This window comes from Falco biarmicus, chromosome 8 (genome assembly GCF_023638135.1).
Source record: "Falco biarmicus isolate bFalBia1 chromosome 8, bFalBia1.pri, whole genome shotgun sequence".
NCBI lineage: Eukaryota > Metazoa > Chordata > Aves > Falconiformes > Falconidae > Falco > Falco biarmicus.
In genome coordinates this window covers 8800151-8817711 of record NC_079295.1, presented here as the reverse complement: position 1 = coordinate 8817711, position 17561 = coordinate 8800151, and the positions used below count along the sequence as shown (strand labels likewise).

Here is a 17561-nt window from a genome sequence, read left to right as displayed (position 1 = left end):
TCCTTAGGGCTACTAGAGTATAAGGACAAGTATTCAGGCCAGAGGACCGCAGCACATGAAAATACCGTCAGAACTGAAATAAATGGACACACACTCTTAACTACACATGGGACACCAACGTCAAATTAAAAAAATCAAGGAAGCTGAAAGAGAGCAAGTGAATTTCGGAAGGGCAGGCATGAAGCATGAAAGGGAAAGAACAATAGAGCACAAAGTTCTGGTGAACATCAGCCATAATGGGCTTTAGAAAGAGCATTTACATTCACTTGCCTGCTAATGACTTATTATATATTCAGAGCCATGGAACTCCTGTATTACCTTGTCATCCATAAGCATGGGAAGATAAGTGACAAATCTAGCACTAGCTTTAAAGAGAGGACTGCTGCTCACTGGCAGTCATTTTCTCAACTTGTGGGACAACTGGTTTTCTTTGATAAACTCCACGCTAGCAAGGCCAGTGCCTACACTGCTTTAATGATGCCTCAAAGAACAGCAGAAGGTTACTGCATGCCTTGAAGTGAGAATAAACACGGAGATGAAGGTTATTTCCAGGTGCATGAGGGCACCTGAAACAGCAGTTTTACTGAAAAAAGTGTGTGGGATAAATGGGAAAAGCAAGCTAAGAGAAATGATGCAACAGCTGCTTTTCCATTTTAGCAACACTGTGTTAGAACCCAACAGGTAGAATCATTATCCAAAATGGTATGAATAAATCATGGCAGACCCCACATTTACCACACAAAGCTTTCAAGAGTTTATGAGGAAAATGTAGGAGGAACTACTCAACAGCAAAGGAAGTTACGTTCAGTCCTGCGCGCCGTCTCCTGTAGGACAGCACAGTTATGGTCTTCTTCCATAGAAGTGGTACAGCATGTGGGCAGTGGGGGCAGGTACAGGCATTGCAGTTATGCACACGTTGATGAAAACAGGAATGACAGTGAAGGAAGAGAACATGAAAAACTGAATCCCACCTGAAGCAGCCCCCTGCAGAGTCCCGTTTAGGAAATTCATCATCTTTAGGCCTCTCAATGGTTCTTAAGTGATAAAACTCTGTACGCCTGAAGGCTTACTAAAGCAGGATTTCCAGATGCTGGTCGCTGCATGTTCAGAACAGCCTCCTGCATAAGTGATGCAGCGCAGGCGGTACTGAGGCACGCGTATCGTCACGGCAGGGATCCCGCAGTATGCAGCAACAGAAAGACCCTTTCCAGCCTCACTCCATTTTCTGCTCCTCATGCCCTTCCCTTCTCTGCTTGCAGCTCCGCGCCAGGCAGCATCGTATTTGCCCCGCACCTCTCTCCCCTGCCTACACACCATACCACTTCTATGTAAGCCAAAGGTTTGGTATAAGCTGAAGGAGCCGTCTACTAGGGAAAACAGTGATTTTGTCACCTCCAATTAAAAATTCCCAATGCCACCTTTTTAAACAGGGAGGAGGCCCTGTAGGGATGCAAAAGCACAGAAGAGGACGAGAGGAGACTTCTCCAGCATGCTGGCAGGGCTGACTTCTCAATGCATAACAAGAACAGACAGTATGTAACTAACACTCAACAAGTCTATATGGTGTATCTTTAGAGAGTCTCTCCTACTGCGCCAGTTCATTCCAGCATTTAAGTACCAGGTGACTTTCCAGCATTACAATTCCAGACCTTAAAAAAAAGTATAGGCAATCAAGCTGCAGCACCACTGAATTCTCCTATCCTCTTTGCCAATAATCCTGATCACGTACATGGAGCTGGTTTGCCCAAGAAGGGCCATGAGAAATAGACTCTGCAATTCAGGCAACGTACCATCTAAAAGCGAGGTTGCAATACTGTCCTCGCAGCAGTACTTCTGCAAGCTTTGCTTTCCAGAGTTGCTGCACAAAGTTATTCCCCTGCTATGGAGACCTATGGCAGAAGACACAAACCCAGCTATTCAGTCGACTGGATTGCAATTCAGGAAACACCTCCAGCCATTTCCCATGGTCGCTCTTTTATACGCCAAGTCTTCTTTCCCCAAAGGAGAGGCTCCCTTGTTTCATCTCCTGACCTTTTCTGCTGTGACCAGCTGACACTGTGACAAAAGCTGTAAAGACCTTACACAGCCTTTGTGGCTCTGGTTCACAAAGTCCACGTAACACACCGGCGAGTTTGTCCCCGTACAGCCCCACCATGGGTTACAAGGGCCGCAGCATGTTTTCAGGCTGGGCTGGAAGGACATTTTGACTTCAGCAGTAAGTGAGCTGCAAACTTGGTCACTGCTGATGATACATTAAGAACATACAAGCTTTCACTCTCTGATATCCACTGAAGCGTCAGGTCTACTCCCTAAAAAGCTCAGATGAAAAGCAACTGTGCCAGTTGAAGATGCATTCAATAATATGCTTTCTGCTTAAATACACTGAAATTTTTTTTTTTGCAAGCACAATTGTGAAACAAAGCGGCAGTGCCTGCTTCACATTAACCCACAGGACAATGCCTAGAAAAGACAAGTAGCAAATGGGTATCTCCCTAACCAGCGCATACACCAACAGGAAAATTCAGGTGGCAGAATGAAATTGTTCACTTTTACTCTTCAGTAAAATTAAAGGTTGTGCTATTTAAATCCCTGTGAGCCCAATCACAAAATTTTATTAAACAGTTTTCCATGTTTAACAGTTATTCATAGAAAGGTCCACTATAATAGTATTTTAGCACCATCAACCTGTCGAAACCAACCTGCCCAATTACTCCAAACTACATTAATAACACTGGATATTACACTAATTGTGTCCAGTTTCTATGCAGACGAGGTCCCGTGGGGCTAATTTTGCATCCTCAGGGGCAAGCAACTCAGCCATCAACCTGATTTCACTAGGAATCCCTCCTCATTACACAAGTCCAGGCTGTCAAACTTTTTTTTTTTTAAAAAGGTTAATGGGCCAATCAGTCATCAATTATTTCCTGGAAGGCCAGCAGACAAAGGGTTAAAGTGCAAAGAATGGCTGCAACTGATTTCCATTTGGAAGTTATCATCAACAGGAGATGTCTAAAATGCTGCTGCTGTTGTTTGTTTTGCTTTTTTTAAAGTGGGAAGGAGTGGCTAGGATGGGAAATGAGCTGAAACTGTAAGATTATGATGATATGGAACCTACAGCATACGAGTTTGGTTTTTTTCTTAAATGGAAGTGGGCATGCAATCAGTGAATTTTGGGAAAACCACCACACCATCATACCCATCACACCACTTCCAAGAAGCTACATGGTACCATGGTTTATGTTGCACATACTGTTTTTGCCATTATCTTCTCATAGTAAAGTTACTGCATTTAACTCAAGTTAACATCTATTTTGCTCTGCCAAAAGGCAGACATTGCTACAGCCCACCCACTTATGGAAAAAAAGATATACAATTCCTTAGAAGCAAAGGATTGTGCAAGGGAAAACAAACATTTAGGCATGGTCTCACTGCATTCCTGTACCGATGCCTGTGTTTATTGTATTGTAACAAGATTAGATTTAGAAAACCACACTGAAACTAACTACAGGATGCAATTAGTCTGTAACTTGTTCCAGAGAACTCAATTTTAAGTCTGCTAAAATGTAGGGAAAACACATCTCCAGAAGCAGTTACACCTCCTGGTATCCCCTAAGAGCAGTTCTAAATGGTATGCATGTGTCAGTTTGTTCACGACTTCCACTTGCCACACCTTTTATTCGCAATATTAGGAACTGCATTAAATAGCCACCGACACCTTGCACCAGTGATGGGTAACCACAAGCACAGTTTGAAATCAATGGAAGACAAGGGCTCCTTTCCGCCAGGCACTCTACAGTCAGAAATTCCACCCATCCCAAAAGCTTGCTTTTAAGCAAAAAAATATTTCTGTTTTTTCACGGATACAAAACAGAGACTTGCCAGGCTTAGAGCATTTCTCACTGGCTCACACAAACATTTTGCCAGAATCAGAAATAAAACTAGATCTTCTAGCTTCTGAGCCAACCAGCCTCTTTCACTAGGTGACGCATTGTGCATTTGCATCTCTGCCCAATGTAGTCATCATCAGAGGATCCTGGTGCTGCTGCTAATTAACAGTAACTCACCGTGCACGTCTGGCGGATGATACCACTCAGGCAGGAAACGCTTTCCAGAAACAAGAAGTCAAGTGCACAACCAAAAGATTCTCAATGGCGTATTTCAAACAGCCATGAAGCATCTTCAAGAGCTGAGGTTACAGCCTGAAACCCAGTCAAGCCTGCCTCAAGTAACGCTGAGACCTATTTAAACTCCCTTTCTATCACACCCGCCTCCCTCTCTCAAAAATTGCGTCCACTCAAGCACCCTTCCTTAATAACCCTTCATCTTCTCAAAAGGGTGAGAATGAAGAGCTGCCGAGGTGTCCTAGCAATCAACATTAGATGCTTGCAATATACGATTTGTTTACAACAAAGGCACGTGTTATTTACACGCTATAGAATGTTAACTATCATTACCTTTTGCCACTCGGTGTAAATTATCCCGGTAACTTGGAAGACAAGTATGTTTATTAGCAGCTTCAATTAAGGAAATATTTGTGCCATGTCCCACTGGGCATGACTATGCTAATACTTCTCTCCCCTTTCCAAACCCAGTGTCTAAATCTAATTAGTTTTGAAAATCAACCCTATCAGGACAATATAGCTCTGCTATCGGTCGCCCACAGCTCTTGATAAAGGTTGTGTTCCACTGGAAGAATTTTTCAGCAGTATTGTTTTATATCGCTCCCTGTGAGTGACAAACTGGTGATGAAAGGCGGGTTTCTAGCTCAAGGGACCAAGCCCCCCTGCCATATGTACTTGTTGTTCTATTTGGATGCCAAAGCGACATGGATTGAAGAAATCCATGAAGTAATCTTAAAATTCAGTTCATACAGTACGTGAGCCTACACTTACATTAGGTGTTTCCTAACACATTTCAAGCCCGTGGTTTAGTTTTTAAATGATACGTGTTTCAAAGCTGAAAAACTTGCTTAACCGAGAGGTGCTGCGAAGCCGCGTCTGCTGGGCAGAGCTGATCTCGGGTGCTCTGAATAGCCTCCCCCTCCGTCTGCCACCGTCAGCAAAAGCGAACTTTCTGCAGAGGCACGGCACCACGGGATCTCTAACTTTTAAACAAAAGGTAGTTTGGGACTTAATGATTATGCGAAACCAAAATTTTCCGTGAAAGCCTGGCAACTCTGACGCCGCACTCAACATGTCACATACGTAACCATGACGAGTGGAAACATGAGGATTTAATATCTTTATGCATGTTAAACCATAGCATGCAAAGCACAGCCATTTAATGTCATAACGATACTCCTCTGTGCGGCCAAATCTGCTGATACAGGAAAAATAATTCTGTATTTTAATAATACTGCTACGATACGTGCTACAAGTGACTTTAGCTTGTCTTAAAACCTGAGCGGGGTCTGTTTGAAGTTTAACACACTGATACTGCATACTTTTCCCCTATAGAATCAAAGGATTGCTTAAAGCTTGGCCACCTGCAATAAGAAGCAGGTGGGACTTCTTCATTTGCTGGTGGATCCCTATAGAAAAAAACTAGAATCTGAAAACTAAGAGTTTTAGGCAAGCTCTAAAATTAAAGACATGCAATCATACAAAACTGATGAAGGAGCAGCCAAGGACATAGCTTGCAATGCCCCGCTTCTCTCTGCCCTCAGATGTTAAGAGCCCTGCAGGTGTGGGCTTACACCCAGCCGCCTTGGTGAAAATCCTACCCTTCCTCACCCCTGTGCGATGGCGACAGACCCATCAGTAACGCAGTATCTTTGCTACCAAATAGCCAAGAGAGAGGAGCCACGTTCAGGGAGGACTCAGCTTTGCAGGGTGTACAGCCAAAGGTGACCCTGTGTGAGTGTAAGAGACCCACCATGCTGGGGACCATCCCTGTACCTGCTTCTGCCAAGCATCCTCAAAACAGTTGCAGCACCTGAGCTGCAGATTTCTCCATCTCAATCAGAGATTTTGCTACCTAGAAGCATACAGAAGACCTAAAAATAAAAGGTTGGGTGTTAAAAATTATTGGAGAGGCTACCTGCTAGATCAAGCCTTAAAAAATGGGACCGTAGAGGATGGAAATATTTTTTTGGTTTGTAAAAAGGCAGAAGGGCAATTGATCGAGCATGCACTGAAGGCCAAAGCAGATTTGTTATTCTGGACTGCCATTTCCTATCATCGTTCTCTTTTTTGAAGGCATAATTATCTAAACATGTGGCTTTTAATACACTACAATGCTTATTAACTCAACATTTGCATGCCTCACCGTTCTGGCTCTCACACCAAGGCTTAGGGTACCAGCTCAAAGATGCGAAGCTACGGAAAATATTGAACATTCAGTTTTTAGCAGGGCTAATATTTCCAAAAAAAGATGCATTTGCATCACTTCAGAATTTGGCTTTGATGTTACATCTCAAAACTCTTTGGACCATGGCCAGCAGGAACATGTTCCCATATGCTTATCCAAGGTGCCTTTGATACTTAGTTTGATCAGTAAGATAAAAGATTTCTCAAACTAGACAGAACCTAAAAAAATTTAAATCTTTATGTGTAGAACACAAGGGAATTCTTTACACTTGTTTCCCTGTTGCAGTTTAGGAACAGGTAGATATGAAATCGCAAGCTTCTCAAGCAGTAAACCTGTAACAACAAACATGCGCGCACAATGATTAGAAGAAAAATCTGGCCAGGGGATAAAAAACAGCAAATACATAGAAAATGACAAATCATTAAAAAGTATCTAGTTAGTTTCCTATTAAGTGGAACACCCCCAAACATTAGTATCTGACAGCCGTTTTCTCTCATTTCATATTTTGCACTTCATTCTCAAAAAGATAACAAAAGGATCAAAATAGACAGTTTTGCGACTGTTGCTCTGTAAGGTAATAATTTTACATTTACACTGAGAAATAAAACAGAATTATAATTAAAAAAAAGAGCTTCCTTAACAAGCTGCAGTAAAATCACACTTTTGTTTCCTACGTACACTTTGTTTGGCAGCAAGAGCAAGGCTTCTGACAGCAATACAGCAGTAATTGTGCAAAAAAAGGACGGTGATATAAATCACCAAAGGTTAATGATCAGGATGTGAACAGAGGGACTTGTTTACAGAAATAGCATGCAATTTAAAATTTACAAGAGATTTAATGCCACCGCTTGGCAATCACTAAAATCAACAGCCCAGAAAACAGTGACATTAAGAAAAATATTACAGTTATAATCATTCCAAAATAAGTCAATTAGTGTTAGGGCATGCGCTTGCGATTACTTGACCCATTTGGTTCGCACTTAAGTGAAGAAAAAAAAATTCCCCCTCCCTTATACTGAGATTACTGAGTTGTGACCTATTTTGCATTCCCTATTTCTTACACCATCCCTCTTACATGTTGTTGGAGATGGTGGTGGAGGATTGTGGTTTATTTCCCCCCCCCCTCCTCCTTGCCTGGCTTCCAAGTAATTCTGACCTTTGACATTTGTAATAATAATAAAAAAAAAAAAAAGAAAAAAAAAAAGAAGGAAGTTTATAATTGTGTTGTTCAAATGAAGGTGAAGGGAGGGGGGAAATATAAAATTCAATGTGCTATTATACAAAAGCCATGACGGCTGTCTTTGGTGGAAAAAAAGCAATGTAAGTCAATTTGTGAACTTTGGCACCAGGTGACCTTTAGAAATACAACAATATACAGAATTTACAAGCAAGAGTAGCACATGCAAATGACCCGGCACTGTCTCGCCTTTGGATTAGAGCTGCAAAGAGCATTATGGAGAAGGCTTGCACAAAACAAATTAAGACTGTTACTTAAATGTCACGGCACACTATTGTATTTGGCTACAGATCATTACACCTGATACTAACACTTTTAAAAACTGTAATAACTTGGGAAATATTACACTGAGTGCCCACATGTAGAAAGGGAAAATATATATATATATATAAAAAAATAAATAAAAGAAGAAAATGGGTTCCTGAAGTAATTTAAACATCACCACTCCACGACTAGAGGGAAAGGTCAAAATTTAAGTAAGCTGAAAGGAACATGAATGGCAAAATAAAACGCACAAACAAAAAGATGAAAAGACCAACCGGAATGACTCTGCAAACACAAGATGAAAGCACGCATGCTTTGGGCAAATTTGATTTCCATGCCCGCACTGGGTAAGGGGGAGACGCAAGGAAGACAATTTTTGGAAAAGTGGGTTAAAAAAAGGGGTAAGAGACGAGGTGTTCATCTAAAACGGGTGGGTTTGTTACCTTCAGTGTTGGTGCTGCTGCTGCTGTATATATTTCGCAGGCTACCAACACGGTTTAGTTTCCAAGCTTTGCGTTTGGCTGCGTCCAGAGAGCAGAAGGGGAAGAGAAAAAAAAAAAGAGAATAAAAATAAAGAAAAAGGAGGACAAAATAAATGAAAAAGGGGAGAAAAGAAACATCAAAATAGCATGTGAAGTAAAATACAAGCACAAGCCTGTTAACACGTGAAGAGCTACACACAGAAAATGCACACAGGACTATACAGCCTCTCCAATCCACGGATGATACGGAAAGCCTCTTATCGAGAGTGATTTCTTAAGTCTCTACAACATGACGCGATTTGACAAGATTAAATGGATCTGCGATTGGAATAGACAAAAACAGACCACTAGAAATAAAGAAATGCAGGAAGTATTTGTACAGAGGATACACGACTAGACAAAACAGCTACTGTAAAATACAATTTAATTAGCAAGAAAACACAGCCAGACAAGAGCTCCTTTTCCTCCAAAAGCCAGTATTGATCACTTGATGCCTGTCGATCACCTTTAAAACACCTTTAAACCACCTTTTTACATCATCACCTTTAAAAGTTGAGGTGATGATGTAATGGCCTTAAATCCTCATATCAACAAAGCATGTTATTTGCAGCATTGAGCTTAGAAGCATTACTCTAATTATTTTGAAGAGTGTCAAGTAGACATTGATGCAATTGATGTTTGTGGTCCTCCCTTCCTCCACCAGGAAAATCTCTGCAAACCCGAAGTATTTATTTGAAAAGTAAAAAATCAAATCAAATCAAATCTATATTCTTTATATAAAAGGCAACACCCTTGCTTTATTAGAATCGCCCCAAACTTTGAGATTCTCTAAGTTTCCAGCTGCTGTTTTACAATTAGCAGAAAATACTGCTCAAAAGCACTCACTCCATTCCTGTGCTCATTAGGAGAGCACATTTTCACGTTCTTTAAAATCGACATGTTTTGCCTCAAGAGTGAATTCACAGCATGAGAAGTACGTTCAATCAACAATATGTTTAACCTGAGTTTCACCAGAGAGGAACCATATGAAACATCTGAGTACATCATGACACTGCGGGCACCTCGCAGTGACTAAAGTAACAGAGGTGTCCCCTATTCCCCACCCATGGACATCCCCACGCCTGAGGGAACCCTATATCTGCTGAAAGTGGTATCTCTATAGGCTTTCCAGCCACCACATGAGCTTACCTAATCAAGAAATAATGATGCAGCACTGCTTAGCATGCAACCACTTTGTAAAATGTGCTTTACAGGAGCAGAGAAGAAATCACTGGGGTTGGTGACAAGTGGAAGAACATGCAGATCTCCTTCTAAGCCACCTTTCTCAGCAGGCCACCCAGACCTCCTGCTCAGAGACAGTGGAGGACTCTGAGTTTGAGTGTGAGACTTCTCAAAAGGACAGCATCATTTACATTAATTACCAGTAATTTCCAAGATGTGTTTGAAAACGGACGTGTCTTCCACTCCCACTCAGCTCACAGTCTGTTATGAAGAACATATCTTCTTAATGGAATATCTCAGGATATTCTAAATCTGGAGTATGACCATTCTCCCCCACCCCACAGAAGCTCCTCACCCTTTAGGATGACGTGAATATTGCAAAACACAGGATTTTAAATGTGATACATTTAAATTTTAAATGTGATACAAGAATTTAAAAATTTTCTTTCTATATTTATGAGAGACCTTTCTCAATGGCCCATGAAACTCAGACCAAACGGCTGCCTCCACAGAAAAGGAACAGTGATGTCAAGTCATCCCAATCTTTAACAGAAAGCTTGATTTTCAGCTAAAAGGCTAAGGCTGGCAGAGAACTGCCCGAACACCCTCGACTGTTAAGCTTTATACTGTTTTAATAAATCCATCTGCAGGTTTAATGCTATAAACTCAAAAGGAGGACTGGATGTCTGAGGGACATCCTTTAGAATGCATCTCGCTGAAATGAAATTAGGTAACATCTGGAAGCCTAAGTTAGATCTATGTAAAAATTAAAGTTCATCAAATCTAAAAAGATCTTCATTGGGTGCATCCTTCAACACAAAAAAAATCTTCTGTTTTAAGACCTCTTTAATAAGTCCCAGCACCTACATAGGCACAATTTCCCAGCAGAAAACGTGTTTTTCCTGGAAAACATTTACATATAAATAGGCAAAATCGAGGTTTGGCACCCCTCAGAAAGGGAAGACGGTCTCCCGTACACAAAGACCCTTTCCCAGCCCCTTTCCATTTTTCACACTTTAATGGCACGTTAGAGCACGGCCGTCTGAGCAGGAAGTGAACTCGCAGCCTGCTTTTCTATTAACCTATTGATGAAATAATCCATTTTAATGTGTTAAGTGTCATGCCTTTTTCTTCTCTTTAAACAAATGGACTTTTTTGCAGCGATGCCGAGGTCCTGATACATCCGAGTGTGTCCTTTAGCATCGATTAGGCTCCAGCCTGCTTCCTCGAGGTGCTCTGCTGTCTTTGAGGATTCGATAATATTATCAGCAGCAGGTTTGGACACTGTCAAGCACAGCCACCGCGGGGTGATTGATGTCCGTGCGAACGTCAGGGCCCGGCTTAGCCATCCTACCCTGCCTGCCTTCGAAATTACATACTGTCTACACGTTTGTGTTACCTACCGACGGGGCCTCGATGGGCACGGGAGGTCATTATTTGCCTGGTTGGTCTTTGACTTATATCCCAGGATATTCAGTCCATCTGCTCTGGGTTCACTTCCAGGTTCAAAAGTTAATTCCACAAAAGCTCTCGTTGCCAACTCTGGATATATCAATCTATACATACATATATAAACACACACAGAGCAGATATACGCTTACACAAACAAATAAAAACCCAACTAGTTTCCAACAAAAAGCTGTAAGGAATACTGACTTCTTTATTTAACAGCAAAGCTCCCTAATTAGAAAGATCTTTAAGGCAGACTGATTTGAAGTATTTTCTGGAAGCCTGTTTTCTTCAAAAAGCCACTAAGAAGCATCTCTAACTAGAGATACCCGAAAAACCCAGACCTCTCTCAAACATCAAATATCTGGAATGAAGTTCACTATTTCCCAGAAGACACCAGGTATTTAATTTAGCTTGTACCGAGGTGGCAAGCACTATTCTGCCTAGTATGTTGTGCTACCACAATCTGAATGATTAATATATTTTAATGATGTTTCAAGAAAATCTTCTATTAACTTTGACACCTGCCCCGATCTCTGGCTTCACTGCTGACAGAAAAACAACATCTCGCAGCAATCAAAGCAGTCCTCCTATCCCGACCACTGTGTAGACACAGCGTAGCAGCACAGTTTCTGCTCTTACCCAAGCTCATTAACTCCAGAAATTTAGATTGCCAAGATTAAACTCCTATCTTCACCGGGTGAATTAATTTGTGCATCTTAACGCTCAATCTGGACCAGCACAAGAAGTCGCTATCCGTCACCCAACGGCACAGAGCTCAGCTTTTATCAACCCTGCAAAACAACGCCACAACCTTCGACCGGATGCAAGCCATCATCCAGCTGTTCCTCCTGGTAGTGACTACCGGAAGAAATCACAATGCACCCGACCATGAAAGCTCTGACTCCCAGAGCCTGAGATGTGGGGTTTTTAAGATGAAGTGTTGAAGTGATTTCCTGAGTCCTTGCAAGAAAGCTGCTTTCTGTATTATCTATAATGGGATGTATTGCTTGTGTGGCACGTCCCTACTAGGGTATCTTTTTCAGATGTACCAGTTAAGGACCTGGAATCCACCAGACTGATTTGTAAGGAGGAAAGAATGATGCACTTCTCTGCAACTGGGTCAAGTGTTACCACAGGCCGTACCTATACTAATTTTTTTATAGCAGGAGCTACTCCTCAGGTAGGACAGAGTTCAGCAATTGTTCAGTCCTACCAGAAAAAACCATATTTAGCAACTAGCTGAAAATCTCCATAGGCTGTAAAACAACCACACACCATCTAAACAGACACGTCAGTTCAGCCCTAAGAAGTCGCACACCAACCTGAGGAGTGAATTTTTCCCTCTCAGTAATGCAGAAATTAGAAAATTGTTCCCTCCTTCCACCTAAACGACATCTGCAGTGCCTGGCAACGCTGCTGTACATTTAGAAACAAGTAATTCCTGGGTTTGCATACACCTGACACACACACAGTTGCTTATTTAATCAAACTGCCTGGGCGTGATTATTTTCTTTAACGCTATCCTAAATTTCATCATAATTGTTATGGCAAATGAATGATGTGAGCAATGGCAAACTTTTGCTGTGGTAAAACTCTGCAGTTTCTGCATCCATGCGGGAGGACTTTGACTCCCTCCTCATCAAAGGGATCATCATGTGCATATAGCCACAGCCTCTCCAGAAGCCCTTCCATTTCCTCCTTCACTCCTCCTACTTTACTTATCCAAGATGCTCTTGCAACTTCTTTATTTTTTAATCCCAGCTTTGTGTTTCAGGGATATTTGATATTCAGGGCAACTCCAGCTTTTAGAAAGTTCTTTGCTACCTCCCCATCTAAACGCTAAAAAACTCATCCAGCTCAGTCACATTGTGCAAGACAAAACACTTGCTATTGCTCATTCAAAAAAAAGATTTCCCAGGTGTTGTCTGTGACCTGCATTTTGCCTCAAGAGTTCACAGAAGCCCTGGCCAGGACAGGACACAGATGTGTCCTGGTGTCAGAAGTGTGGCCTTTGGCACCCGCAGACTCTGTACTGAACTAAAACCTAGGCGATGAAATACCCCAGGGTGAACGCTTGTTTGAGCCACTTGCAAAAATATCTTTTTGCATAATACCTACCAGCAAACACAGCTTCTCTGGTTGCACACTCCTCGCGTGCAGCTGGGAAGCAGACAGCCCTGCAAAGCGGCACCCCAGAACACATACGGCTACTTGGCATGACAGCTGATAAATATTTTTGGATGGACATGCTCTGTGTGAAATAGAGCTATTGTACCAGTGACCTGTTGTTTCGGAGGGGGTTGTGTTAGCCATGACTGCTATCAAGTTTTCTTGAGTATTTCTTGCGCAAAACATCACACGAAAGCCAGTTCAAACTGTCTGCACGTAACCCTCGTGCCGATTCCCCGAGCCCTGCTGAACAAAGCTCTGCCATTTCAGGCGCAGCAGCAAGGTGAACTCCTCACACGTATTGCTCCGCAAACATAACTCCACCTGAAGAGTCTTGAAATGGGGCAGGCTGTGTTTCCAGGAGCCGTAAATCCCTTCCCTTCGCCGCCGCACCTGCCGGCAGTGCCAAATGCCCCGCTGCCTCGTGCCATGCGGGCTCCAGTGACCAGCCCGTGGAGAGGGCGTTTTCTAAGACCATCAGGCAAAAGTGAATAATTACAAACGGCAGGCAAAGGAGCCCTGCAGCTCACCAAAGCAATGCCCTGGGCATCTAGCTACCTAAAACCCGCTGATGGTGCACTCCTTCAGGAGCTGGGTTTCATTTGATAAACTCATCTTTCCAGAAAACAGGCTTCAAGATCTTCCAAGATCTCCAAAGTAAGCAAGGCTCCCACTCCTTGTTTGCTCTAAACAAACTTCTCTTGCTTGCTTATTTTTAAAATATATTACTCCTACCGATCTGTCCTTTGTTTCATCAACCCCATGAGAACCATACGGCTTCCAGATCTGCGCCTGGGACTTTTAAAAACCGATACAAATTTGGAAAGGCCAGAAGTGTTTGCTGCTGGGGCTTTCCTTTGAGCAACCTTTACAGTCTGCTTAAATCAAACACGACTTAAGACACTTGTGGTGGGATACGAAGAAATGCCACAGAGCGCAGGAGTCACGAAGGTCCTTGCCATGACTCTGTAGGTACTGACCCGACTCACTGCGCTTGGCCAGAGGCAATTCCACTCCATTCTTTCCATTTTCTAGGTCCTTATCTGTTATTTTTTCAGCTGTAACACACACTGAAGTGGAAGCTATACAGGTTATTTAATGGCTGTGCAAGTCTTTGAACAGCCAAACACCACTGGAAGAGAGCACTAAAAATTGAATCCAAATAGAAGACACTTAAATCTAATGGGAGATGATTACATGTTAGGTGTCTGTCCATTACAATAAAATGGTGGCAGCAGCTTGCCGTTTGAGCTGAAGCTCTGGGAGGACATCCAGCTGCACCTGAAGACACAAGCAAGCCTCCATTTGCTGATGTTTTTCAGTCCTCCACTTTGTGAGCTGAACTGTACTCATTTAACATACATGCTGTATGCAAAATGGGCTTGCTTATACGTTTTAAACGTGTACATCTTAAAGTGAGATTAGGTACGTCGGTATACAAAGAAGAAAACTAGGCTTTGGTATAGCTGTTCACTAAGATCTGGAGTACCTGGGAATCAATTAAACTTAATCACTCCCAATTAGCACATATCTCTGTATTTGTTCAGGCAATAACTTTGCATCTGTGACCAAGCCCTTGCAGACAGAATTTCTGTGTTTGCTTTCTTTAATAGGGATGCTATTTATTCTGTGTTAATGAACCTACTTTTCCTGTCTAGTTTTGATTAGTTAGGTTTAGGTCACACACCATTATTTCTAAAAGCAATAGATGTTTTTAGAAAGCACACTTACTTACCCATGTGTGATCTGAGGATACATCTGTTTGATACCTGTGAAGTTCTCTAAGGGTGCTTTAAGATACTATACTCAACAAAACATCAGATTAACCCCCTTCAACTCACTCAAATTCAGTTCTTGATATACTTTGATAAGCAGAAATACGCTTTTATTCTTAGGAGAGTCTTAATATCTACTGTCTCACCCTAAAAATCTTCCTCCACTGCTGTGCTGAGAAACTACAGACGTCTTAGTCACCTCTGGTCTCCATGTGACAGAGTTCTTTGTTGATTAGATAAATAGTTCTCAGATAGCTGATTAAAAAATGATGTAGCCGTTAGGTTGTGTGTCCAAGCCTTGTCAGCCATGTTGAATGTTAAAGTGTGCATGAATTACATCCCTGGAGTGTGCTGAACAGTGCTGATTAAATGAGGCACGCCACAGCCCTCAGCATCAATTATCAGAAATAATAGGATCTTTTCACCTACACTGGAGGAAGGGGGCTGGGGATGGAGTTAGCGTGCTACTCTCTTCTCAGAACATCTCATCATCATCTGCACAAAATAAATAACACCGTTCATTCACCTAAGGATGTACGTTTATTTATTCTTATTGTGCAACAATTAAAGACTGAGAAGACAGATAAGGAAAAACCTTCTCCCGTAGCATTGGCCAGGGGAACTTTTCCATAGAATACATGTGTAATATCTATCTAGAAAAACAGGGGTATATAAGATCTGTACGAGAGGCAAACTTGAGCGTCAGAGGGGTATTTAAGGATAAGCTGCAGGACCATCTAGTTGCCACCCCATGGGGAAAGGACTCTGCACTTCAGCCCTCCCCTCGCTCTTTTTCAACTCCTTCTGCATCACGGGCGGTTTCATCAGGGGCTATAAAACTGCAGGCTGGGGATTCTTCTTCCTTGTTGGTCAGCACAAGAGCAACTGGCTCAACAAGACCACGCTCTTTCATAAGAGGACTGAAATTATTAAGATGCAACCCAGGAGACTCTTACACCATGTAACCTTGTTTCTGTGACTGTGAAGGGGCCTGACACTGTCTGTTTTACCTGGAAGCAGCAATAACAAAATTTCCTCAAATAAGGGTTTTAGGAAAAACGAAGAAAAAAAAAAAACAAACCAAAAAAAAAAAAAAAAGGACCCAGGCACATCTGAGATTTAGAAAGCAAAACAACCTAGATACATTGCGTTTCCAGATTTGACCAACACTACATTTTAAAAAAAAAGCCACAAAGAGCAAGGATCTCATAAATACATGTATTACTTTTCTATAATTCCTAATAAAAGCATACAGTGTATCTATTAAACCAGATTTCCAAATTATAACATCATTAAACACTTGAATGTGACTCTAAAGTTTCCAAACATTTCTGTTCAGCGCATGGGTGTTAATAGGACATATATCCCAACAAACAAAAAAACCCCAGAGCCAAAATAAGAGAGATTTAACCACTGCCAGTTATTCCATATGGTAACAGCCCTTAAAATACATCCTTTTTTGGACACCAGAATGCTCAGAAAAACAAGCTGCTGGGCATCCAAGGGAATTACTAAAAGTGCTGAATTCCAGAAGTTGCACAGCCCAAACACAAGTAAAACTGTGTGCCTGATACAAAACCCCCACAAACTCCCCCCTGCAACCAGAATCCTTTCCAGTACTCTATTTCAAACCCACAAAGTACTCTAATGCTTCAAATCACATTAATAGTTAATTATGTTTGGCTTAGATTCAACTTGGAACATTCCAAATGAAGGAAAAAAAAATGAAAACACATTCATACTTCTACTTGTGACAGGGAAAATAGTTAGTTTAATTAAACATTTCTAAAGAATGTTTTTAGTTCCCCCCTCTAAGATTTCTCCATTGAAACTTTTGCAGTAGGTAAAGGACCCACTAAACTATTTCAGTGCATTTCCAATACGCTATAAACATACAAGATTCAAATTGACAAAAGTAAATGTTAATTGGAAACATTTTTCTCAGTTTTTCATTATCTGAAGCAGAAAATTATGGGTCTTTTATACACACACAAAAATCCTTTTCAACCACCTAGAAAAATTGTCTTTTAATAAAAGCTTTAAATTATACTATCATATTTCAAAGGCAACGAACAGTTAAAGCAGCTAATCAAAGGTATAATTATTTAATGACTACTACTCATGCTATCTAACAGGGCCGTAATTGCTTGGCTGTGATCACTAGACCACCAGCTTCAATACTAGAAAACAAGTACTTTGCTTGTAGCATTTGATCGACCAATTTCTAAGGTTAGTTTCTCCAATCGGGTTGACTCCACAAGGCTAGCTGAGTTATTATGGAATTAAAAGAATCAGTTCATCACCCTGCTTCCACTTCTTTGTACACATTCATAGTGAAAAAAAAAAAAAAAAAGCCAAACTGCAGGGGAAAACAAAATATTTCCCTGACAAAATGTGATTTGTCAAAATCATCATTGATTTTTTCACTTGTAATGCCACATCACAGTTTTCTGCATACCCCAGCTGACCCTACTCTAGTAATACAAATGCAAAAACCACCCAAAATGTGCTCATTGAAAACTGTATTTTTATCTTAATTGCATTTCAATATTTATTGTCCATATTAACCTACTCCAGACAGGTGGAGCAGTGCGTAAGTGGATCTTCTGGCTCTGTTCCATTGTTTATATCATGTCTTTTACAACGGGAAAT

At 41.5% G+C, this 17561-nt stretch overlaps 1 protein-coding gene across 11 annotated transcripts in view; it reads right to left on the bottom strand.

The window, feature by feature from the left end:
• The window catches only part of AGAP1 (ArfGAP with GTPase domain, ankyrin repeat and PH domain 1), a 382734-nt gene that overhangs the window by 47098 nt on the left and 318075 nt on the right, over window positions 1–17561 (bottom strand). For 7 of the 11 annotated variants that reach the window (XM_056350248.1, XM_056350249.1, XM_056350250.1 and 4 more), the window contains one exon: window positions 8254–8331. The exons of the other annotated variants lie outside the window; for them this stretch is intronic. In XM_056350248.1, coding sequence (XP_056206223.1) covers window positions 8254–8331 — 78 coding nt within the window. The remainder of the gene's footprint in view (window positions 1–8253; window positions 8332–17561) is intronic. 11 annotated transcript variants of the gene reach the window in all.